General features: G+C 36.3%; 3 protein-coding genes across 3 annotated transcripts in view; 2 read left to right on the top strand and 1 right to left on the bottom strand.

Annotated features, from left to right (window-relative positions):
- The first annotated feature begins 950 nt into the window (after positions 1–950).
- Positions 951–9,989, top strand: colgalt2a (collagen beta(1-O)galactosyltransferase 2a). Its single transcript, XM_058754621.1, has 12 exons — positions 951–1,392; positions 2,670–2,783; positions 2,975–3,089; positions 4,341–4,475; positions 5,464–5,668; positions 5,779–5,898; positions 6,855–6,928; positions 7,018–7,124; positions 7,271–7,403; positions 7,782–7,909; positions 8,062–8,268; positions 9,524–9,989. Exons 1-12 carry the CDS (start codon positions 1,163–1,165, stop codon positions 9,765–9,767), a joined length of 1,812 nt encoding a protein of 603 aa, XP_058610604.1. The 5' UTR covers positions 951–1,162; the 3' UTR covers positions 9,768–9,989.
- A 680-nt stretch (positions 9,990–10,669) lies between these two features.
- zgc:153115 (uncharacterized protein LOC768186 homolog) lies at positions 10,670–19,914 on the bottom strand. Its single transcript, XM_058762089.1, has 3 exons — positions 19,832–19,914; positions 19,117–19,753; positions 10,670–14,015 (listed from the first exon to the last, which is right to left on the bottom strand). Exons 2-3 carry the CDS (start codon positions 19,619–19,621, stop codon positions 13,732–13,734), a joined length of 789 nt encoding a protein of 262 aa, XP_058618072.1. The 5' UTR covers positions 19,622–19,753; positions 19,832–19,914; the 3' UTR covers positions 10,670–13,731.
- A 683-nt stretch (positions 19,915–20,597) lies between these two features.
- LOC131521757 (uncharacterized) overlaps positions 20,598–25,594 on the top strand; it is a 71,585-nt gene continuing 66,588 nt past the window's right edge. Inside the window, exons 1-6 of the mRNA XM_058746792.1 lie at positions 20,598–20,724; positions 23,203–23,302; positions 23,473–23,523; positions 23,657–23,805; positions 24,057–24,127; positions 24,382–24,547. Coding sequence (XP_058602775.1) covers positions 23,233–23,302; positions 23,473–23,523; positions 23,657–23,805; positions 24,057–24,127; positions 24,382–24,547 — 507 coding nt within the window. The 5' untranslated portion in view covers positions 20,598–20,724; positions 23,203–23,232. The remainder of the gene's footprint in view (positions 20,725–23,202; positions 23,303–23,472; positions 23,524–23,656; positions 23,806–24,056; positions 24,128–24,381; positions 24,548–25,594) is intronic.

Below are 25,594 nucleotides of genomic sequence, written 5' to 3'. Positions count from 1 at the left end.
TATGCTGCAAGTCCATAGACACTAAACGTTCCAGACATGACAAACAGGTTAATTCATCACACTGAAAATGAAAGGTCAAGTGCTTTGCGTTTTGGAATAAAGAATCTGACGCAGTGTGATCTGTTTACTGCTCATTTTAGCAAGTGTAGTATTTCATATAAGTATTTCACACATAAAGGAAATCATGACAATATTAAGAATAATATATTAGTGTGATATTCGAGCAGAAGCATAATTTTAAAGACACATCACTTTCTCCATCTGCTGGTCAGTCTTCATAAATGCAACTTTTTGAATTCACATTGAGCCATTGTCATATTCTTCAGGGGGGCAAGTTGTCAATTTGTGGAAACCTGCTCTTTACTGAAAATGTTTGTTATTATTATTATTATTATTATTACCATTTAGACAATAGAACTATCAAACTATATTAGACATTAAACTATATAAAATATAAAAATATAATATATGAAGAGTTTATTTGCAAAAAAAAAAAAGATAACTATTTTCAAAAACAATGTTTTTATTGTGTTTTATTATGTTAGTTAGCTGTATTTTTTTATTTTTACTTAATAACCCAACTGCAGTTTGATTGAGATTAATTGGAATGCACAATGAAAAAACATGATTTTTGAAATAGTTAAAAACAGAGTTATCTGTTTTTGCAAATGAACTCTTCATATATAAAACAAAACATTTGACGAAACAAGTGTAAAAGGTACTATACAGTACAAAAAAAAAAAAAAAATGAAAATGTAAAACCTTTATTATTCCCAACAGAAATTGCAATTTCAAAAAAAAAAAAAAAAAAAATTATTATTTTTGGCACCAATCATCCATATGTTTATTCCAACCCTGAACATTTATGAAGGACTGCATTTTTGCCTCATAAGAACAAAAACTCATTGAATGAATGGAATTTTTAAAAACCAATCTGTACAATGAATTGGGGTTCATTAATAAATTTTTTATTTTAGCTGTGTGCCTTTATTTAGTCATTGATTTGATTGTATGTTATTTTTCTACTTTCCTTTCACTTAAATGAGTGTACTTGCATTGCATATAATGTAGGCAAAGCAAACTCAAACCTGCCCAGTCGGTGTGTCTTCACCTCTCTCTCCGGGATCCTATAGTACGGCATGCTTCTGCACATTCAGACACTATGACGGACCTGAGAGCATCTGGAAAGCTTCTGTTCGGACTGTTACTGTTAGAGACATGGATTGGCTTTATTCATACACTCATTGACCTGGAGCCTGTTCTGCACGAGACATCTCTACTCAAGCCCAAAGTAGTCATTGCAGTTTTGGCCCGTAACAGTGAACACAGTCTTCCTTATTTTCTGGGATGTATTGAGAGACTGGATTATCCCAAGGACCGCATCTCTATCTGGTAACTGATTTTGGTGAAATATATCCTTTCAAATTCTCAAATGTTAATTTCAAAATAATTTGCTATGAAAAATAGTTTGCTTTTTAATAGGAAGATATATCAGCTGAAGGTAGGGATAGACATATCATGGTAACATTTCATGAAGACTTGCATTAATATCAGCCCTTATTCTTATAAAGCTTAACAGAATATTGCATATTGCTTTAAAATTTGATGAATGCATTTTTATATCCACACATATTTGAAAGTGCATGATTACTGGTTTATTAATAACTACAGGATTGCAATGTGTTTTTGCTGAAAGTTATCACACAGTCTAAGATATACATGTGTGGTTTTGCATTTGACCGCACACTGAAGTGAGCTCTGGGCTTTAAATTACATCTTAGCCTGAAATATCCAGGAAAGCTTGAAAAGTAAATATGACAGTGAAGTGAAAGAATGTGTGAATGGGTAAAAGGAGAAATGGAGGAGAAAGTGCAGGGGGTTGCCACTCCAATAAATGGCAAAAATGTGACCAAGTATATTTTCTTATATAATTTATTTCTATAACATTTAATACATTTTATAATAAATAAAAATCTGTAGTTTCTTTATTCGTAATTATATAGTTAAATAAAATAAAATAAAAATTTTCAAGTTATTTAATTTTATTTATTAATTAATTAATTCATTTTTTTTTTTTTTTATTATTATATATATATTTTTTTTTTGCCATTTTGTGTACCCCCTTGCAACCCCCTGAAGGTTCCTGGAAGCCAGTCTGAAAACCAAAATAAATAATAATAATAATAATAATCTACTAAAGTAGTGGACTTATTTTAAGTTTATCACTTGCCATCTTTATTTCAAACTATTTATAGGAGTAATGAAACAAACTATGATTGCAAGCTGCTTAAGGTCTGACTTGAATAACAATTTTGTGCACTGACTGCCATTCAAAAGTTTATATAGTTTATTATAGATTTTTTTAACGTTTTTAAACTATATTTTCTATCTTAATATATTTGAAAATGTAATTTATTTCTGTGATGAAAAAGTGGAATTTTCAGTTTTCACTGTTTGACATTGGCCAAAAGATAGATTTTTTTTTTTTACAACATTATAAATATCTTTACTGTCATTTATGATCAATTTTAATGTATCCCTTCTGAATAAAAGTATCTAAACTTTTGAACAGTAGTGTACACTGACTGTGCGTGGCAAGATGATGATGTTGAAAAGGAAAATACAATGTGGGCCAGTTTTGGTCCTAACGTGGACTTTCTGTTTGTCAGGGCAGCTACCGACCACAATATTGACAACACCACTGCAATGCTGCATGAATGGCTGTCTGGAGTGGAGAGTTTGTATCATTCAGTACATCTGCAGACCATGGAGGAGGAGGACGGGTGAAAACACATGACATTACATTATATTTCAAAGCACTACATGTTCATAACCATTCTCTTAGAACTCACAATTCTCTCTGCCATAAGTAACATAAAACCTATAATGTTTTACAGAATTGACATAAATTCACCAAAGGGGACCCATTTTGTGTCTGTGTAAAGCATTCAGTTCTCGTTCAATATATTTGTAGTTATGTGGATGAGCTGGGTCCCAAGCACTGGACGGAGTCTCGGTTCACTCATGTGATGAAGCTGAGGCAGGCTGCACTCGCATCGGCCAGGGCTCAGTGGGCAGACTACATCCTGGTGAGACTACATCTCCTTCTGTACTGATTTGAGCTTTTATCAGCTATTTTAGCTGATGTATCATATTTGATACTCACATTTTAACATGATTTTTCTAAAAAAAAGTCATTAAACTAACAATATAAAATATAGTTGAAATAAAAAATTTGGAAGATGGACATTTTGTATACTAAATTATACTATAAGTATACTAAAAGGTAATTTACTAAAAAACTATAAACTATCAATCAGACAACAGAAGGGATGTAGATTGTGTACAACAGGGTTTTTGAGCAAAGTTTTATCCTGTTGGTAATTTAGAAGCCATTGAAGTTTGCATATCAGTAGGCTGGATATGCTATTTCAATGGTATTCACATACTCAAATCAGTTTTAGTCTAGGCACAGATTTTAGTGGTCGTTACACCATTTTCTCATCAAAATCAGAACTGTTAAAGGGATCATGCAATAACTACTTATTTAAACATAGTAGGTAAATATGATATGAAAATGCAGCCAGTTGTAACGCACAGCGACAACTGATATTATGTGCACTTTACTGTTTTAACCACTGATCGGTTTGAAAGAAATTGTTTGTTGTATGAGCCTCATATTGTACTAGCATATGAGCCATAAAAGCCTGATGTATCAAATGTGTTAACCAAAAATACTTACGCAATCTTATACAGTATTTTTATATATATATATATATATATATATATATATATATATATATATATATATACACTATTGCTAAAAGTATTGGGTCACCCCCTCCTAATGAACAGGTTTGACTTCTTTAGTAATTTCCATGAGTACAAATCTTAATGTTTAAGCATATAATGATATTCTAGGGAATTGTGTGCTTCTAATTTTAAAGCAACAGTTTGGACAGGACCCTTTTCTATTCTAAGATGACAAAGCCTCTGTGAATAAGGCAAGGTTCAAAAAGAAATGATTGATTCAATCAGTGTGGAAGAACTTGACTGGTCTGCAGAAAGCCAGCTGAACACCTCTGGTGTGACTTTAAATGCAGCCATTTAGCCAAAAACTCATCACCAAACACCAGTGACTTGTACATATGGGTACAGTCATTTTAGACACTTCCAAAACTGCAATAGAGTTGCAATTATGTTTCCATCTTTGTTGCCACCGTTTTGGAAGTGCCTTTTTCTGTTCTAAAGAAGGGGTGTCCCAATATTTTTGGCAATATAGTGTATTTTGATATTTCTTTGTTTTTTATTTATGATTGTTTAAATGATTTTCCCTCTAGTTTGCAGACAGTGATAACCTGCTGACAAACACACAAGTACTGAATCAACTGATTGCTGAGAATCGGACGCTGGTTGCTCCAATGCTAGAGTCAAGAACACTCTATTCAAACTTTTGGTGTGGGATGACCTCACAGGTACAGGACAGTTCTTGTTACAATGACTCTTGTTGTTGCAATGATATTCATATGCATACAACTGCAGGAGACAAGTGAACACTGAGGTCTCATGGTGATTTGTGTGCCCACCTGCCAGCTATTTTCAAACAATCTTGGCAGATTTTCAAACATTTTACCCAATTTGCTGTAACTGGGGTAGTTTTAGGGGTTGGTGTTCACGACTGGTAAAGCCAGGTCAATTTTGGGACTGGAGAGTGTGAAAAGAATTGCAAGTTAATGTGAACACGTTGCATTTGGCTCCTTTTGAAAGTTCAGGTTTGGTGGAATTCATATGACATGAAGAAAACTACATTACTCATGATTCTGCAAAGAAATACCATTCAAAGCGAGGAAACTGCACCAAAAGAAATCAGCACTGAGAATGACAAAATAGCCTACTTAAATGTTTAAATTACTTAAATGTTTGTTTATGCATATTTTGCAAAAACAACATAAGCAACACATCAGTAGTTTTATATTTATAAAACTTTTCTTTCGATTATGTAATTTGCAATGCTACATGGGATTGTAGTTCTTAAAGTGGTTAAGTACACTAGCTTGTAGGCTACAACAGGAAGTGTCCAAACATGTAGAACACATTTGTCTGTATGAACAGTTCAATACAGTTAACATTGAGTAACTTATATTTTCTATACAATATTGTCAGCAGTGTTTTTAAATGAATCAATGATTCAATGACTCACTCACTCATAATAGTCACTTATATAACCTGCAAGTGAAAGTGAGGATCGGAACTAACTGTAGCATAACAATTTAATACAAATACTTGACAAACTATAATACAGTGCAAGTTAAAAAATAATCCAGTGTTTTTGTGAGAATATCATCACTGGATTTTATTTGTTGTTTCTCCTTTTTTCTGCTCGATGAGCATTTTGAGAATTTTGTATTTTTTTGTATGTTCTAAATCTCTTGTGAATCTTGAAAATCTCTTTCTTTTCTGCAGGGGTATTATAAGCGAACACCACATTATGTTCCCATTCGTAACTGGACGCGTACTGGTTGCCACCCGGTTCCCATGATTCTCTCCACAATGCTGATAGACCTGCGGCGCAGTGCTAGTGCAGCCCTCGCCTTTTACCCTGTGCACCATTACTATCTTTGGGCCTTGGATGATATCATGGCTTTTGCGTTTTCTGCAAGACAAGCAGGTAACAATTACATCTTACATCTCTAAATGATCTAAGTAGCCAATTTAGGAGGAACCTATAGGTCATTGTGATTTGCTTGAATTTTTTAGCTCTATTTCAACTCTTTGCAGGTGTGCAGATGTTCATATGCAACCATGAGCATTACGGGTACCTACCGGTGCCTTTGAATACAAAACAGACTCTGGAGGAGGAGGTGGAGAGCTTCAGTCACACTGTCACAGAAGCACTGAGTGTGTATCACTAAATCTGCTTAATCACAAAACAATCTGAAGAACTGACAAAGGTTTTTACAGGCCACAAAACTGAGGGGCTTTCTGGTGATGTGTAGTAAATGAGCGTTGAGGTGACGTTAAATACAGTATTAGTACTATATTTGTAAGTGAATAAACTGTGAAGCAGAGGTGTAGGCTATCTATTCACCACTTCCTGTTCTACCTCTGTGTCTCTACCAAGCTAACACGAACACTTCACAGTATGCCCTTCTGTATAGTTTTCACAGGAAAGAGAGAATTTTCACTCCTTTGTGACATCTCTCACACATTCTCTCTGTTCTTTCTGAGCCTAACATTAGATTAGCTTGACTTTGTTTTGAAATCTGCATGTTAAAAGAGTTCATTGTACTATGAAAACATAGCGTAACTTTCAGAGCTCAAAACATCATCCCGATCCAAAAGATTGTTTAATTAACTAAACATCAGATGAACAGTAAAATTAACAAATGTTGTGCTTTTCCCACTGTGTGTAGCACCTACAGCTCTGCATATTCTTCTCAACAAACAAGCTCAAAATGACTTTATTTCTTACAAATGTACCTGATTGTTTCAACAGTTTGTGGCACATTTAGCATGGGTTGTTTTATGGTTCAATCACAGTTTAATACAGTCCCCCCAGAAAGGCTGTCATTGAAGGATGTGGCCGATAAAAACCACCATAGTGGACCAAATAGCAAACCCACAAACCATTTTGTGATCAGAGCAAGTGTTCATTTGACATTCAAATGGGAAGTTGGTACAAAAATAATTGACTAACCATGTGGAGAACTGGTCCTTCATTCAAAATATATGATCCAATCAATTTCTAATCATCAAATAATTCATTAACACCAATAATTACTATGACCTTCTTTCTACCAGAAAATGTTTCCTTGTGGTTAAAAGACAAATAATCTGAAGTTTATCTTTCTCAGTTGACTTCAAATTGGAAACTTCACATTATCTGCACATTGCTTCCAAACCTAAAGACACCATGGCATTCAATCAGGTATGCTGACAACTAAATGTAGAATATTACAAAAGTTTCATCTTCAATCTGTGTCAATGCATTATTCTTATTTTCCCCTTTTTTTTAAGGTCTATTTGATTAATCTAAAGCGTCGGGAAGATCGCAGAGATCGTATACAGCGCTCGTTGGAGGTGCTGGGCATAGATGTCACCCTCACCGAGGCGGTGGATGGCAAGTATGATATTATAACCCACACTTTCACACCAGTTACACAAGTGTCAAAGTTCAACCTACTGTCCTTCATCTCTCCTCTATGCAAAGTATATTTGGCTATTACACCACAATCAAATATGACTCGTTCCTGTTTCTCCTCTCTCCCAGAGCCCTGAATTCAACTCAGCTAAGAGCTTTAGGAATTGAGATGCTCCCTGGTTATAAAGATCCTTACTCTGATCGTGTGCTAACTAAGGGTGAAATCGGTTGCTTCCTTAGTCATTACAACATTTGGAAAAAGGTACACGGCAAAACGTGCTCTACAATCAGTTGCTACATTAACAAACTCTTGATGGTATTAAATGCAAACTGCATTCTTAAAAATAAAGGTTCTTTATGGTGACTTGAAGAACCTTATCATCCATGGAAACTTTCCATTGCACTATGGGTTCTTTAGATTATTAAAATGTTCTTCACACTAAAAAAATGGATCTTTTAAGAACTGTTCACTACAAGGTTCATTGGGGAACCAAAAATGGATCTTCTATGGGATTGCTGCAAAACCCCCCTTTGGAACCTTTATTTTAAAGAGTATAATATGAATTTCAATGACTTTCAATGCTGTAAACACTATACGAGTGATTTTATGCCCTTGCCTTTTTTTGTGTGTCGCCCTCAGGTGGTTGAGCTCCAGCAACATCAGGTGCTGGTACTGGAAGATGATGTCAGGTTTGAGCCCAGCTTCAAGAGCCGCCTCAGCACCATCATGGAGGATGTGAAACAATCAGGCCTCCAGTGGGACTTAATGTGAGTTTGAGTTATGATCACTTTATTATGGTCAAGACAACTTTACATTTCTCTCTCCTGCTTTGAGTATTTATATGGATCCACCACTAGCTCCCACAAAGTGGTCGCTGGTCTTTGCATGTGTACCCATTCTCTCTTCTCATCTCTTTAAGTTATGTAGGGCGTAAACGATTGCAAATTAAGCAGCCAGAGCACTGGGTGGAGGGAGTGAAGAATCTGGTGATCCCAGATTACTCTTATTGGACACTTGGCTATGCCCTTTCACTGCAGGGGGCAAAGACGCTTCTGGAGGCCCAGCCGCTCAGCAAGATGCTGCCCGTGGACGAGTTTCTGCCAGTTATGTTTAACAAGCACCCCAAGTAAGTGTTGGCAGATGTTGGTAATTAGCTTTTTTTTTAAGGGACAAAAATAAAAGAAAGTCGGTTATAAATTACTCGCCGTCATGTTGTTCCAAGACTTTAGCTCATTTTTGAAAAACAAATAAAAATATTTGTAATAATTGCCGAGAGATTTCCATCCCTCCACTAAAGTCCATGCATTCCAACAAAACTTTAATGCTTCAAAAGGAGATTGTAAAATTAATCTGTAGAATTTTAACGGTTTAATCCAAATATTCTGAAGAGACAGTTGCTTTATATGATTAACACATTTAACTTTTATTCACATAGAAACACTGATCAATGAACATGCGTAGAGCACATCAAATATGGTAAACAGAAGCTAAACCGTTCTTGCTTTTTTGTGCGAGAATAAACCTCATTTATTGTATTCGATGTGCTCTATGTACACTACTTTTTGAAGTTTGGAATAATTAAGATTATTGTATTCGCAAGACGTCTCTTGTGCTCACCAAGGCTGCATTTATTTGATCAAAAATACAGTAAAAACAGTAATCATGTGAAATATTTTTACAATTTAAAATAACTTGGTAACACTTTACAATAAGGTTCATTAGTTAAACATTAGTTAATGTATTAAATGTTGAAATTAACATTAACAAAGATTAATAAACGCTGTATAAGTGCAGTTCATTATTAGTTCATGTTAACTAATGTAGTTAACTAATGAACCTTATTGTAAAGTGTTACCAATAACTTCTATTTTAATATATTTTAAAATGTAACTTTTTAATGTATGTAACCAGTAGTGTACGTATGTGCGCTCATCGATGTTTATGAATACCAAATTAAATTTCTTCATCATATAAAGGGATCATGTCTTCTCAGAAGACTTGGATTAAAACACTTGATGCATTATCATGGACATATATTTTATCACATTTATGAAGAACTAAACTTACAATAATGGCTTTTAAAAAAGGAATTGTGGTCACACTTTTGTTTGGGTCCAATTCTCACTATTAACTACGACTTTTGCCCTCAATAAACTCCTAATTTGCCGCTTATTGATAGTTAGTTACATGGGGTGGATTAAGGGATCTAAAATATGGTCATACAGAATAAGGCATTAATATGTGCTTTATAAGTACTAATAAACAGCCAAAATGCTAGTGATATGCATGCTAATAAGCAACTAGTTAATAGTGAGAATTGGTCCCTAAACTAAAGTGTTACCGGAATTTTAGTTTAACTAACTCTAGTATTCCTTCTGTAGGGAGAAATACATGTCTCATTTTAAACAGAGAAACTTGAAGGCTTTCTCTGTACAACCCCTGCTGCTCTTTCCCACGCACTACACTGGGGAACCAGGGTATTTCAGCGACACTGAGACCTCCACCATCTGGGACGATGAGACTGTGGCCACTGACTGGGACCGCCATCACATCCGTGGAGACCGCAGTCGTGGTGATAAGAGCCCAACACCCATCTCTGAGAGCAGCCCGAGAGATGAACTCTGATTAAGCTCTTACAGAATTAATAAAGAACATGTCAGATGACGGCTCAAGGAAAGAACCATGGATGTGGAGTCAAAATATATATATATCTGGATTTTGTGAATGATAGTGATACAGCTAGCTAAGCATCTGCACCAATTATTAGCACACTAATGTAAGCTGTGAGGAACACTGAACAGGTACAAGACCTGACCATATACTGTACCAATACAAAATACAGATGAAACGGGGATTTTTTTTTTTTTTTTTAACAAGGATGATAAAATAAATGCTAATATAGTTAAGAAAATGACTCTCAAAATGATGGATTCATGGAATGTGCTTCTAAAAAGTTTTGTCTTTTTTTCTTGCTATGCTAAACTGTAATAACATGAGTTTTTTTTCTACAGTTGAAAAATCTGGATAATGTTTTCTTAAATTAAAGGATTCTGAATTTTGTTATTATAAAGAAAATGTGACAAAATAAATAATTTCACTCACTAATTAAATAAGCAAATTGCCACATTGATCATGTTAACTTTGCACAGATAGACATACTTTGGATCTTAAAATTATGCAGCTCAAATGCTGCTGTTATAGTGATGTTACAACAAACCAAACACTAAGAAATTCATTTTATTCAAATTATACCAATAATATATAATGCATGTATAAAATGCCAACAATATAAAATGTTGTTTTAAATTAGAATTCAGTATTTCAATCAGTTAGGTCATTAAAAAGGAGAATTAGAAAAATGTTTTAGATGAAGTACAGCATGTCACACTGCAATACACTAAAATTTAATGACCTTTTTTGTCCAGTATGCACTTGAGGAGACGTGTGATGAGCTAAAGAAAACTATTACAATCACATAGTAACATCTGAGTATTCTCATATAAAAGTAATGAACACCAAAACGCAAAATAATTCTTAATCCATTTATTTATTTAAAAAGCACTGGAAGGTTTTTTGTTTGTTTTTGTTGGAGGCAAACAATGAATCAAATTATTAGTCAAGTCTCATACCATAAAATAAGTACTGAAAAAAAAGAAAAAAAAGATATTCTAAAGCACACCAAAACAAAAGCATGTAATAAATAATAATAAAATTGCAGAATAATGCAAAACAAAGCGAATGAAAAGAACGCTTAACATTAGGTCCCACTCATGAAGGACAGAGGTTTTCAGCATTACGTTTTATCACCTGAGGAGATACATGGAAGCTTCTGTATTGACAAAACCCATTGGTTGACTGATATGAGACATGGCTGTAGACTGAGACCTCAGGAGATCTCTTTAGACATCCTTTAGTGTGATCACTACAGACAATCCGCCAATCAGTGCATCATTTTAGTGTGTCAAAAGTGATGGACAAGATCTAGATTGTACGCCAAGCAACAAAGCAGTTCTCAAAATAAAAAAAATCATCACTCTACATATTCTCAATCTAGCATCATGATTAAAAGCAGCCGCTCTCTCTCACACACACACACACACACACATCTTAGTTCACTTGAGTTTGACCCGCAGAGATTGGATGCCTCGAACACAGCAAATGATGCAGCATTTTACCCAAAGGAACTATAGAATATGCATTTTCTCTGCTATACGATTGCTAAGCTATCCTAAACCATCTAGAAAGCTATGTTTTGCATACTATATAGACACCTACAGTACGTAAACCAATACAAAGCATAAGAAACAAGACGTTCCAGTACATCAAACCAAATACAAAAGATAATAACTGAAATTAAAGACCACAAAACACACAAACAAATAAAAAAAAATCAGACTTGATCCAGTGGTTTGTGATGGCTGTCCAGAGTACTAGCTGCAAATGTGTTGAGTAGAATGGGAGGGATATCAAATGCAAAGTTGAATCCGGACTGCTAAAAGAGGGCATTGTGAGGGGGAAAAAATCAAAAGACGTGATCACAAAGGTCTCAGTCTGTTGAGAATCACGCACAAAGCCCACCGCAGCCTAACACAGTGTACCATTGATGCCATCAATGGTCAACAGATCCACAGACGACTCGCTACAGGAAAACAACTACTAAAAGAAAACACACACACAAAAAAATGAAAATCCCGGCCAGACACACAAGAATTGTGAAGAACACATTTAATTAGCTACAGAACAAACAGAGTTTTATATACTATTCAGGTTTGGTTTGTTATTGTGGTTGAGAACTTATAAGTTGTCATCGCACTTCAGGTTACTGCCAGCAGTTACTTAAAGCGCTCTGAATATTGCATGATTAGAAAATGGTGCGACGAACCATTAAAAACAGCTGTAGTTTTGAGACCAGACGAACTGGGATCAGATCTTTTGTATCCGTAACACTCTAAATGTAAAGCAAAATACAAACGAAAGTGAAAAGTTCACAAAAATCAAGTCCATTTTCCTCACACTGGTTTAAGCACTCAGACAAAGGTGCACATTTAGACGAATGTATTGATTTATTGTGACAGGTCTCTATCCCCTTCCACAGTGTTCGTTTAGTTGAGCACTATGCAGTAGCATCTATACAGTGAAACCCATCACACTAGCTAGCAGACGACTAGCATCGTTGACAATACCAGTAAGAAAAAAAGTGCAATATTGCATGTGTATTTCTTTAGTCGAGAAGAACGACGCCTGACGGCATACCTGTAGAAAATATCCGACAGTAAACAATGGTGCAAAACAAGTCAAAAGATTTTAAGGCTTTCTGAGTTTCCTGATGTGTTTTTTTTTTTTTTTTGTTCTCTGAGATAGTTTGTAAGAGGTCCGCAGGTGGGACAGTTTTGGAGAGAGATCGTTTCCCGGGCTCTCCCGCGTGAATACACACACACACACACACACACACACACAAACGCGACGCGCAAACATTCGCACACAAGCAGCACTATTCTATTCAAGCGTGTACTGTCACCCCTAATATAAGGTGTATTACTTCTAGTAGTTCATATAATAACATCTTTACCATTGAAGCTGCAAGCATAGATATTTATCTACACGTATCCACATTTCTATTAAACACATTGCTACAAGTACCAACATGTCAACATTGCATGGACAAACAAAAGAGTTCCTCCAAGTGGAAAATAATAATTATAATAATAATAATAATAATAAAAAATGCATGGCCTAATAACGTTAATTAATAAAAAAAACAAAAAAAACCCTACTATTTCAGTTGCCATGCTGATACTACTAATAGAAAACAAAAGTAAATTAAGATGACAATAACTTATTACAATTTCAGTAGGGAAAGCTATGTGGAAATGCGGCATTACAGGCAGTGTTTCTACCCAAAAGAAACGCACTGGCCGTTTCGATTCAGTCGTTGTTTGGTTTCAAAGGGTGTCAAGAATCAAATTCATGAGTAACACACAAATATTTTACAATAATCTGCAACTGAATCTGGTTATTGTGTCATACAGCATGTGTGGACAAGCAAAACCAGAAAGGATTAGCCATTTTGGCTATACAAAAAGACATGACAAAGAAGGAACTACTGTAAAATGTCTAAGAACAAGTAAACTTTCCCTTAAACTGTGATGCATCCTTTAGGAGTTTCTAAAACATGGCTGACAAGTGATACACCAAGATGACCGATGGAAAATATTGTGCTACTGCTGGTGGCCCTTTTGTCTGCATGCATCCGAAAAAGTGTTTTACGGTATTTCAGACGAATCTATTCCACCCAAAGCAAGCAATTTAATATGCAATGTTGCGTTCGGCATCACTTGTCGGTCATGTGATCATTTAATCACGCGACTCGGGAATGTGCTTGAGCGTTGTCTCCTTCGCCCGTTTTGGTCATCACTGGTTGGGCGAAGGGGTTCGGAGGAAGACATGGTGAAGTTCTTCATTTTTGGCCTGTGGAAGTGAGGACTGAGCTTAAAAGGATCCCAGCATGCACGGCGATCGAGTCAAGCTGCAGTGTCTGACAGAGACGGTGGTCACAGTGCAGAAGGCAGGGGTCCCGGTGAGGGGGCGTCTACACGGCAGTGCTGGCATACTCTGAGGAGGAGGTGGAGGCGGTGGTGGAATGGGTCAAAGCGGATCCCTGAGCCGAACCTTTGCGGTTGATCATGGAGGGGTGGAAGTTGGGGTGCCGGCGGGCATGCTTGATGAGGTGGTCGCTGCGCATGAAGCGCTTGTCGCAGAGTGGGCACAGGAAGCGTTTCTCGCCGGTGTGGGTACGTAGGTGTCGGGCCAACTCGTCGGAACGGGCGAACTTCTTTTCGCAGTCAGGCCAGGTGCACGGAAAGGGCCTCTCACCTAGACAAAAACATGAGTGATCCACAACTCATTAGTAGTGATGGGAGAAACGAACCTTTTTGAAGCTTTGAATCAATTGAACCAATTGTTTCGGAAAATGATTCACTATTTCAAATCGCTCAAAACACCACATGCTGAAGATGCCTGCTGGTCAAAACTGTGAAAATTAGGGATGTAACGATATTATCAATATCGTGATATCACGATAGCAAAACGGTCTCGATATTATCATGGTCACATAGGTCTTCCGAGGCAAATGAACTAAAACTGAAAGCACAATATGGCTTAAGCCCTTCATCAAGCCTGTTTTCGTTGCGCATTTCAAAGCAAAATGCGCACTTCGTTCAGGCGATCAGCTCGTGATCCAGTGTTTTCCGCGCCTTAGAACAGCTCCGTTCACAGCGAATGCAGTCAATTACTTTATTGCGCCTTTGGGAACGCAACAGCCACCACTTATGCCTTATTTTCGCGGCAGATGGTTACAGCATTTCACTAGATTTTTAGCAAGACGTGTTTTTGTAAGCCGGTTTTCACTGAAGCTGGAGTTTACCTTTAAAATAAAAGCTATACTGACGTTTCATTGTTGTTAATATTTTTATATTCTAATTTGTTTGGCTTCCTAAAACACCAGTGTGAATGTAATTTAGACTGAGACAGTAAATCACAAATACAAAAGGTTTTTTTTAGTTAAGAACATGAGTTGGAGCTCTTAATTTAAAACTCTCAAAGTGCATTAGATAGAATAATTTAACTTTAAAATGTTAAATTAAAATTATGTTTTTTTTTTTTAGTATCGCAATAAATCTTATCGTGGACTTCATATCGTGATATTATCAACTCAGGCCAAACGTGCATAAAAATACGACCCTTAGATCGCCCCTAGTGGTGATCCATTGAAATTTCAAAACATTTTGAAACTGTCATGAGGTAACAAACCCTTTTTTACTAAACTCACGTGACTTTGGCAGTTTGATACCACTGGTTCAAAAAAAAAATGATTCGCAAAGTATTCAAAACTTTTGAAGAAGTGTTTCGAAAGTACCCATCACTAATGCTCTATGAAACACACATTATAAAAGTCGACAATGGCTTGGCACCTGCACTATCTACTGCACTATCAGCACTAGACTCTGATGTTGGATGACAAAACAACCTTATAAAATTCATAAACTGAATGGTTGAGTACATAGTGCATAGTATAAGTGCACAGTGCAGGCTATAGTATGTCATTTGGGGCACAACTTTTGTTTTTCTAAGCTGAGTTCCGTTTGACAGGGCACCTACGAAGTGTTCATTGCTCCCTGTGCATTAGATAACTTTTGAAGGTCACTTTACTTTGCAAAATATGTTCTTTAGAACACCTTTCAATGTCGTCATACACAGATGAAACGGGAGTCATGCATATAAGAAGTGTTTGAGGTATGGAGAAATGAAATACTTCCAATAAATACAAATTACATAAATGTCAATGTACTATTAATTTAATTAAAATAAAGGGTCATATTTTTAAGTGCTAAACTGAGCGATATTGGTCTGTTGCAATGTTTAATATGATAATAGGACGTTTTTGTCTTTTGTCAGTAATCACAATAGTTACATTAAATGTTGCCTCTCGTGCACTTCATACCCATAAACAACAGTGTACAAACCACTAATTAAACTCAATAATAATGCTGGTGCCTCAGCTCGCCTTTATCAAAGTCCCTTTCAAGGAAAGTCTGTTCACTCGGTGGCCATATTTGCAATGCCTCCAGGCAGCTCAAAAAAAGACCAAGTCCTATCTAAATGAATGGGGGAATCCTGAAATCTCAAAAACTGCTCGCTGAACTGGACTAGCCTCAGGTTTCTGTGGCTGCTGCAGTGACGCAATGACTTTACCAAATCAGCGATTGGCTCTTTCATTTAGAAGGCGGAACTATTCTGCCATATTGCGCACTGCAATTCCTCCCATTCATAAGTATAGGAGCGAACCGTCTTTCTATTTCTATAGTCTTTGCCTTTATCTTATTCAAACCTCTTTCAGTGCTAAAGGGATGTGCAATAACTGGTGGGTAAATTCCCCTCTCCATTTCCTGTGAAATGATGTATCAGTGTACCCTCCTTCCCTTCCCTCCAGAGCCACATGCTGCTCTTTCATCCCTCTGCGGTGGCTCCCTGTAGCATGTGCGTAGAATACGCAGGGACATGTGCCCCCCCCCCCCCCGACATTTAATAAAACCTAAACTCTTCCCCTGCAATTTTTTCAGGCAAGTGTGTTCAAGTAGAGGTTTTCAAGGGCCAGTGTGAATAAATACAGATTGAAATTAAAAGACACATGACAGTCACATCATTTTGGATACTTTTTATTCATATCCAAAATGATGTAAACATTACGGAGTGCTAAACACTCATGCAGTGTATGTTTCATTCATACTCTTAAGCCAGAAGGCGCTCTCGTGCAAAAAGTCCAAAACGGACTCATAGAAGTAATAATAACATTTGATGTGCCAGGAAATCCCTAATATGGACAAAGGCATCCCGCTATCACTGTAGCTAAGCTGAATTACAAGCATAAACCTTATCTGATGAAACGTGAAGACAATAAACGATTGCGCCAATTAGGGCTGCGCGATATATCGAACTCGATGATCATGATCAGTCTTCTCCAGGTAATAAAAGAAGTGCATGAATGATAGAGAGTGCTAATTGACATAGCGTTTATTACTAGAGATGTACGGATTGACCGGCCAGGGACCGGAATTAGCCGATTTTCTGAATGACCGGCCCAGACCAGTGGCCGGCCTTTCAGTCTGCCGATTCTGAGCCGGTCTGTTTTGTGTACTTTCCATACTTTTCCAAACCGCGTGGGAACCCTGCTACTGGTTTGGTTTCATATTTAAAACTATCATTGCATTTTTCCCAACATTTCTTATTTGTATGTTTAAAAAAATATTTAAAACATTAAATCTTATAAAATTCTTTATGCATTCGAAATTTTGCAGTGTAAATGCATTTATGGCACCTCAGCTTCACCAAGCAGTCTGTGTAAATAATGCCGCTTCAGATACAGCTTCTGGGTTTCCTGCAGTGGAAAGATGGAGTTTGCTGATACTGATTTCATCTGAATGGTAAAAGCTCTACAGTTTCTTATTATTCTAACTGAATTGATTAAAACAATGTAAAAATTTGATGTGAAAGATGTTAGTGAACAATGACATCTATTTTGTTATATACAGCAACTCCTTTTCAGTTAACTATTTCTACCTCTTTTCTAGTCACAGAGCACTTTATTTTGAGAGCTGTTTAAGTGAGAGAACATCTGTAACTTTGTCCAGATTTGGGGAAATGTAATGTTTAATATTTTAATTAATTTAATATTATGTTTTTTTTTCTTGCATTAAAAAGTATAGATTTCTGTTTGTATATGCTGTCAATTGAAGTTTTTAGAAAGAAAATTGGAATCGGCAAAAACTGGTATGGGCAAGTCACACTTACAAAAAATAAAATAAAATAAATCGGCCAAGAAAATTGCAATCGGTGCATCTCTCTGTATCTCTGTATTTGTCCATTTCATTTATTGTATGTTTTATTAATAGCTATTATTTTGTACTTTATAAGATTCTAAAGCAATATAATTTGGCCTTAAAAACATTGCATACATAAAATGTACTTCATGCTTTTTTCTTTGTTGGAGGCATATCTCGTATTAATAGGCATAACTTGTAGACTTGTAGTACTGTGGGACACAGACAGTAGCTTCTCTTCACATCAGAATGTCACTTAAGATGGCAGATTACCCTGTGAAGTCCACTTAGCAGGGTGCACCTCTAGTCTTTCATTAGTACTGTAGTAGGTGATGTATTCTGTACGAACTACTGCACTTGTGTTTAGCAGTTTAGTTGCCACTGTACTGCTATTTCATTAGTATACTGTACTAAAGATTTCTTAGGTGTTAGTGTACTATAAGTAACTCACTGTACTAGTTTTACTTGCCTTAAAACCTTCTGCAGTCGTGTCCATTAAAAGCTATCACCTTTTCTCCACATTAGACTTCAATTCACGAACAAAACCAATTGCTAGAAGAGAGGCCAGGTGTGTGGCTTAAATAGCTCTTTTAGCTTTAGTCAAATAACAGAAAGTGCATTTAAATGGGAACCTGCGCGTAAGCGGGCGCGCACACGAGCGTTCTGTGCTCGAGCTCTGTTCATATGCAAATACGAGGCTCGTCACTACACTACTATACTCGGTCCTCCCTCACGCGCTCCTTCCTTTGTTCATAAACTTTCTTTGTTAGGAGGCCACAGTTGGGAGTTTTCCACTCTTTTGTTCAACTAACGAGTACATTACATTACATTATTATCCACAAATTCACTTTTAATATCTCTATTCAGAGCCGCTGGTTAGAGTTGACAGAAGGAGCCCTTGACAACAGTCAACAAACAAACGGCGGATAATTAAAAGTTACCGTAACCGAGAACTATAATAAAACATAGCCGATGGTTAAAACCCTCTATAATACGCTTATCCAACAGTGAAATTTAAAACAATACAGGCAACATGAGAGGTTTATAAAACTATAATTTCATACTGTCCGTATTTATATAGAGAGAGTACTTATACTCGCATAAACGTGACCCTGGACCACAAAACCAGTCATAAGGTCTTTTTTTTTTTTTTTTTTAATTGAGCTTTCAATGGAGCTTTCCATTGATGTATGGTTTGTCAGGATCGGACAATATTTGGCTGAGATACAACTATTGAAAATCTGGAATCTGAGGGTGCAAAAAAATCTAAATATTGAGAAAATCGCCTTTAAAGTTGTCCAAATGAAGTTCTTAGCAATGCACATTACTAATCAAAAATTAACTTGTGATATGTTTACGGTAGGAAATATACAAATTATATCTTCACGGAACATGATCTTTACTTAATATCCTAATGATTTTTGAGATAAAAGAAAAATCGATCATTTTGACCCATACAATGTGTTGTTGGCTATTGCTACAAATATACCCCAGCGACTTAAGACTGGTTTTGTGCTCCAGGGTCACAAATACATACAGAATACAAACGATATCCGCAGCATTAGCGAGTCCGTCCCCTCCCATGTGCTCCAGCTCACCTGTGTGGGTCCTGATGTGCGCCTTCAGGTGGGATGATTTGCCGTACACCCTGTCACACCCGTCGAAGGTACAGGGGTGACGCTTGGTGGGGGACCGGGGTGCGCCCCCTCCTCCCCAAATCTGTTGAGGGGTGTTATTGTACTGTCCCGGGACAGGGGTGGCAGAGGGGGTCATGGTCGGCGTTGGGGTGGTGGAGTCAGACAACGTGGTGTAGCCGCTCTCTCCGCACGACGAGTTGCTGCTTTCGGAGTAGGCCGACATGGGACGAAACTTGCCGTGCAGGTCGGTGAGGATCTCCGCCACCGTCATCATGTTGGCCCCCTCTAAACGGAGCGTCTCCCGCACCTCCCTGTCCTCGCTCGACCCGTCTGGCTCGCCGGCAGGAAGGCCCTGAGGAGGGGCCTGAGCCGCGCCAGACACCGGGGTGGGCCGATGGAGGACGGGACCGCTGGATATCGACACCAGACACTCGGCGGCCAGATAATCCGAATAAGCGAACGACATTTTATCGCAACTGCGTTTAACGACAAAGCAAAAGTTACGACGGAGAGCCTCGTTTCCTGAGTGCGTTCGGTTCTTCTCCAAAGACTTTCAACTCGTTGCTTTTTCTCATCAGCAGCGGCCTCTGCTATCTATCTATAGTAAACACAAACAAAACAAATGAAATAAACGATAAAAAAAAAATATCCAAAAGAAGTAAAAATAATACGCTACCGACGAGTCTGCGTTTCAAACCCCAACGTGGTGTCCTACATTGCCCCTCGTTTCATTGTGTCTGCTGCTAGAACCGGCAAAGCCCACGCCACGCCCCCGGTAGAGAGTTTAGTAATCCTACTACGAAGAAGGCTTGGCTCATGAATATTAATTACGTAGCGCTCCGTTCTCCCGCTCGTCTCCACGGATTGGCTGAAAGGCTGACGTGGATAAGTAGGCGGTACTCAGCAGGCGAATAAACGAATCACGACGAGCTCATGAATATTAATCGTAATGCGCGACAGGACGCTCCCGGGAGGTTACCAAGCAACTTGAGCGTGACTTAATTGATATTCACACACTAATATTTGCCGTAGTAGGATTCGTAGTAATTTCGCTAGTCGCCAGCATGCAAAGAGAAACACGCACCAAGTGACGTGGTGAACTGACGCGCGATACGGGCGTGGACCAAAGAGAGACCGTTTAATAGTAAGTTAAGCCACATAACTCTGTGGAGGAAAAAAAATCTAATCAGAGTACAGGTTACATCGAATAATGACCTGTGTGGAGTGAAAGATATGACTGGAATAATAACATTACTACTTAATTGAATTCTTGTCAGTCGGTGACTGTCACCATAGTTGGCTATAAATGAAGAGGCAGCTAATCTATAAAACAAGCCAGTTTACATGATGAACCTAGTAGTGTTTAGTTCATGGAATTCAATGTTTGGTCTGTTTCTTGTTATTTATTTATTTTCTTTTCAGTTTACACCAAAGATGGGGGCCCCATTTAGACTTATTCATCTCTCATGAAATCCTCAGTTTTCTGCAGTTTCCAAACAACATTCACTTTCTGTAGGTTATACTGGTGCACAATAAACTCCTCAGATTGGACCAAGGTCATCAATACAGGTATTTAATCGTTCCTCCAAAGACCAGATGGAGTCTGGCATAAGAGTATTCAGTGTTGGGAAGGTTACTTTGGAAATGTAATGGGTTACAGATTGCAAGTTACCCTATTTAAAATTTAAGAAGTAGTGTAACTATCTGAATTAATTTATTAAAGTAATGTAACCAATTACATTTCATTACTTTTTGATTACTTTTAACTGTTAATCATTTTCAAACATCAAAAGAAGGGAGGGTTAACCTTACAGTAGTATCCTACTCAACACTGATTAATGTCAGACTTTCAAAATCCTTCATCACTTGAATTAAGATTATAATACTTCAATTTTAAAGCACAGCCATCACAAAATGAGACTTTAGCACCTCTTTTTTTTTAGGTTAAATGCAGATTTAAATTCATAACAAGAAACCGTTTAATAGCTATGATACTGTTTTTTAAATCAAATCTTTGCATAGCTATGAAAGGAAACATTGGCATCTAATGATGCTTTGGGGGAAAACAGTTAATCTTTAAAAAAATAAAGCATATGCATAAACCCAAATAGGAAATAAAACAGTTATCAAATAAACGTGTGTCCTCTTCTGTGTCCTATTTTAGAGAAGTCGATGCAATTTGGGACAGAAATCAGTCATATCTGTATGTCTGTGAAAATATTCAGATATCCCCCTTTGTAATCATTAACATTTTCATAACTAATTTAATTACACATTTTTTCTCAGTAACTGTAACAGATTACAGTTACATTTATTTTGCAATTAAATTGCGCAATTCCGTTACATGTAACTAGTTACTCCCCAACACTGAGAGTATTTTAGAGAGAACAACAAGCCATGCAAAACACAGCAAGACCAGGCGATATACAGTCACTAAAGATAAAGTAGGGCAACCTAAAAGCTCCAACGGATGCTGTGAATCATGCATGATGGCCTCCTCCCTTTTTTTTTTTTTTTGTCTAACGTATTACTTAAAGGTGCAGTGGAAAAATAGGTATTGCTTTGGAGATAATGGAATAGAGTATTAGTAGGTCAGTGAATATAAAGGTTGCGTAGTTACTCTATATACAGTGTGCTGTGTGTGTTGTGTATGGTGCATAAGACAACTTGAGTACCACGCACACATAAACACACACACAAACACACATACACACATGTTGGGTTTACAATATTGAAAACAAAATTCTCTTAAAGTTATAATATCTGCAACTTTGCTGCAGCTTTTATGTTGAAGTTATTTTGTTTTAGGAATGTCTAGGGAACAAGAAAAAGATACTAATTAAGAAAATTACTTTTGTTTTATGCCCTGACCTCCTTAACTGACCCTTAACTGCTCAGCTAGCCCAGCAGATGGTGCCACTAAAATGTACTGAGAGTGCAGACAAGCCTTTCTTGTGTTATACATTGAACTTGTGTCTAATGTATAGACTCCATTTACACTTCTTACTATCACTCATACTCAGGCATTTAACCCTGTAAAACTTGACATATGAAATATTAGTTTTTAAAAAAAAATTGTTTATTCAATATATAGGTAAAATTAATATAACAACATGTAATAATGATAATAATAAAAAAACAAAAAGATTGCATGCTTTTTGTTGAGTACCATACTCTGCAAACTCTTTGTGGTTTATATAGTGTGACATAGGACAATATAGCCTAGTGCTCATACACGAGGAGGAAAAACACCTCAATTATATGCAGAGGCCCTAACTGAGCAAAAATATAATATTTTTTGCAGTTGCTGATATTTATATGGCCAAAAAGCATGTCTGAAAGTAAGTAAAACAGACTAAGATTCAGTAAGAAACAGTACTAAAAACTAAAGATATAAATATCAGTTGTCACTCTACATTTACCAATAATATGTCTAACAGATATTTAAATGCTTAGTTTTATAATTATTCTTTTTTTTTAATTTGCATAGTGGAGGAAAACATATAATGCAATGCGTTATAGTGTTGATTGAGAAATACATTCCTTTAATCAGTCCAATAAGTGTTTCGCTTGAAAATATACTAACAATATATAAGTTATTCATAAAATCAAAGATTTCACACCAAAAATACACATGTATCATGACCTGAAGGAGGACATTTTTACAAAAGACCTTTTACTTGCTAAAAAAGTATAAACTTACAATGGAACATTTTTCCATTGGAAGATTTAAAAGTACAAATGTGATGCAATTAGTGTTATAAAAGAAATTACATTAATTAATGACATTGTTATAAAAGAAATGACATTAACAAAGCCCCTTACAAATTTCTTGCAAATTCATGAGCATGTTATGAGAAGGCAGAGGCGCAGTTCAAGATGTCCATCGGTATGCTGCGAGATTTTGTTAGCTGGATGGTCCCCTGGTGGGCATCTGTCCTCTGATTGGTGTCTGAGTGTCCAGTGGGTTTTTACAAAGGCTTAACTCAACATCTATCCATTCACTTATGAGCTTATGCTTTCCTAGTAATGGTCTCTCTTACGCAGTGCAGGGCATTACTTTGAATCCAATCACTTATGGCTATGTCTCCGGCCTGTCTAGGGCTCCAAGATCTCTGTTTTATTATGTTGCTCATCTTTTTCGGTGGTAAGTGTTTAATATCCTCCTTTGATTATTAAGAGAAAACAGAATTCTAAATATTTTATGAGGCCAAGTAAATGTTTGTTTCTCTACAAAGTTTTGTGTAAGTGTTAGTACTTCTACAGTTAATGACGGTTTTTAACTTGTTAATGTTTTTTTTTTTTTTTCTTTAAAAGCTGACTGCCACAAACTGCACCAAGATCAACTTTGCAAGTCTACTTGCCCTGGTAAGAGTATATACATGACATGTTATAAATATGTTTTTGCTATTCATCCATTCATATTTATATGGATATTTTGTCCAATTTAGCTCACTTCTGGGTCAAGACATATAAAAATAAATCTGGCGTATGTTTACAGTTGTGCAGAAAGGTCAAAGGCACACATATAGATACAGTACAACCATAGCAAGTGCCTGGAAAGGTCCTTCATCAGGAGGCAGTCAGTTAGCTTTGGACTGTGTTGTTGACATTGATGTTCGACCAGGATGTCCAGAAATTATATTAAAGGTATGATCTGTTCTATATATGTAATAATTTTATTATGTATGTGTAGTAATTTTGTCATCCATATTGATATAGCTTTTCTTGCTTTACAATGCAACATTTTTTATAACAAGCATATTGAGATTTCAATTGAGGCATTTGATTTAATTTCAGATAATAGCCAGTATTCACATATGCCTATACCTATAGGTTTTGTTTCATGTTTGCAATCATGTTTCATGAATTCCATATTTGTTTTATTTATTTGTATGTAGCTAAGGAACGTACAAATAAAGCACAGCTCATCAAAAAGAGACAATTCGGTGCTACGCTTGAAGAGCATAAGGTAATTTATGTTCCTTTTGATGTGCTAGACTCACTCACACTTATCTAACTAGACCTTTTCTGTGTTTACATCCAATTATTACAAATAAATTGCATAGTCGTGTAATGTTATATCTGGTTCAGGCTGTCAGAATGTCAGAACATTTTAACACAATACTTCATTTGATGCCACATCATTGACTACAATCACGCACTATTGCTGCTGTAGAGAGTTGTTAAGAGGTTGAAGGTCCATCTGGTGTTTTGATTTCTCAGAGAGTCATTGGAGAAGAATCCCCTGCGGTTCTGGCTCGAGGGGGGAAAGGTCACAAAGCTCTGCTCACAGGAGGCTGAGCAGGTGTGGACCCTCAACATCAAGAGGTCCATTCTGAGCATGTTCCAGACCTCTCACTCTGGACGAGCCAGAGAGACAGTGAGAGAGGTGAGAGGGAGTGGAACTCACTCTGCATGCACTCTGCATTTTGATTTTATACAAAAATCATGTGCCTATTTTTGAAAATATATTTGAAGCATAAATGTAGATAATAAAAAAAATGTAAGTGGTTATTTTAATAAAGCAATGCAATACCATTCAAAAGTTTAGAGTCAGTAAGATTTTTCTTTTAAAAATTAATACTTTAATTCAGGAAGGATGCATTAAATTGAGCAAACGTGACAGTCAAAATATTTATAATGTTACAAAAGATTTCTATTTCAAATATTTCTATTCATCAAAGAATTCTAAAAAAATAACATTTCCACAAAATATTAGCACAACTGTTTTCAACATTGATAATAATAAGAAATCAGTATATTAGAATAATTTAAAAAAAATCATGACACTGAATCATAGGAATAAATGACATTTTAAAACATATTAAAATAGAAAACAGTTATTTTAATTTGTAATAATACTTCACCATATTACTACTGTATGTTTCATCACATAATTCAGCCTTGGTGAGCATAAGATCATTTTTTTCAAAAACTTTAAAATCTAACTTGTATTGTAATTTTAAACAAAAACAAACAATCTAAACATTTTTCGTAAGCAAATGTGTCACCATCACAATGTGTAGAGTGTTCTGTAGAGTTGTTTCTGGCTCAGAATAAAAATAATAAAAAATCGTAATTGTGAGATAAAGTCTAAAATATGAAATGTAGAAATATATTCACAATTGGATGGACATCTCAGAATTTATGCAATTTATGCCATATAAATGGCATAAATTCTGAGATGTCCATCCAATTGTGAGATATTAAGTATAATTATAAGAAAATCACAGTTGCAAGATATGAAGCTGTAAATTGTGAGATAAAAAGTTGCATTTGTGAAGTTACATTTTAAAATGTAAAGTTTCAGCTGTGAGATATAAAGTTACATTTAAAAATATAAAGTTGCAATTGTAAGATATAAATTCAAAAGTGCGAGAAATAAGTGTGCATTTATGGCAAAATAAGTTTTTTAATTCAGTGTGTATTAAAATCC

Source organism: Onychostoma macrolepis, chromosome 02 (assembly GCF_012432095.1).
Source record: "Onychostoma macrolepis isolate SWU-2019 chromosome 02, ASM1243209v1, whole genome shotgun sequence".
Classification (NCBI taxonomy): Eukaryota; Metazoa; Chordata; class Actinopteri; order Cypriniformes; family Cyprinidae; genus Onychostoma; species Onychostoma macrolepis.
The sequence above is the reverse complement of the archived record's forward strand: the minus strand, read 5'-3'. Positions and strand labels throughout refer to the sequence as shown.

What these genes read in the sequence shown, in the direction of transcription:
- colgalt2a (XM_058754621.1), top strand. Translation starts at nt 1,163, where the DNA reads ATGACGGACCTGAGAGCATCTGGAAAGCTTCTGTTCGGACTGTTACTG. An exon ending in ATTACAACATTTGGAAAAAG is followed by an intron (nt 7,404 to 7,781) that starts GTACACGGCAAA and finishes TGTCGCCCTCAG; the next exon opens with GTGGTTGAGCTCCAGCAACA. An exon ending in GGCCTCCAGTGGGACTTAAT is followed by an intron (nt 7,910 to 8,061) that starts GTGAGTTTGAGT and finishes CATCTCTTTAAG; the next exon opens with TTATGTAGGGCGTAAACGAT.
- zgc:153115 (XM_058762089.1), bottom strand. Translation starts at nt 19,621, where the DNA reads ATGTCGTTCGCTTATTCGGATTATCTGGCCGCCGAGTGTCTGGTGTCG. An exon ending in GCACATCAGGACCCACACAG is followed by an intron (nt 14,016 to 19,116) that starts GTGAGCTGGAGC and finishes GTTTTTGTCTAG; the next exon opens with GTGAGAGGCCCTTTCCGTGC.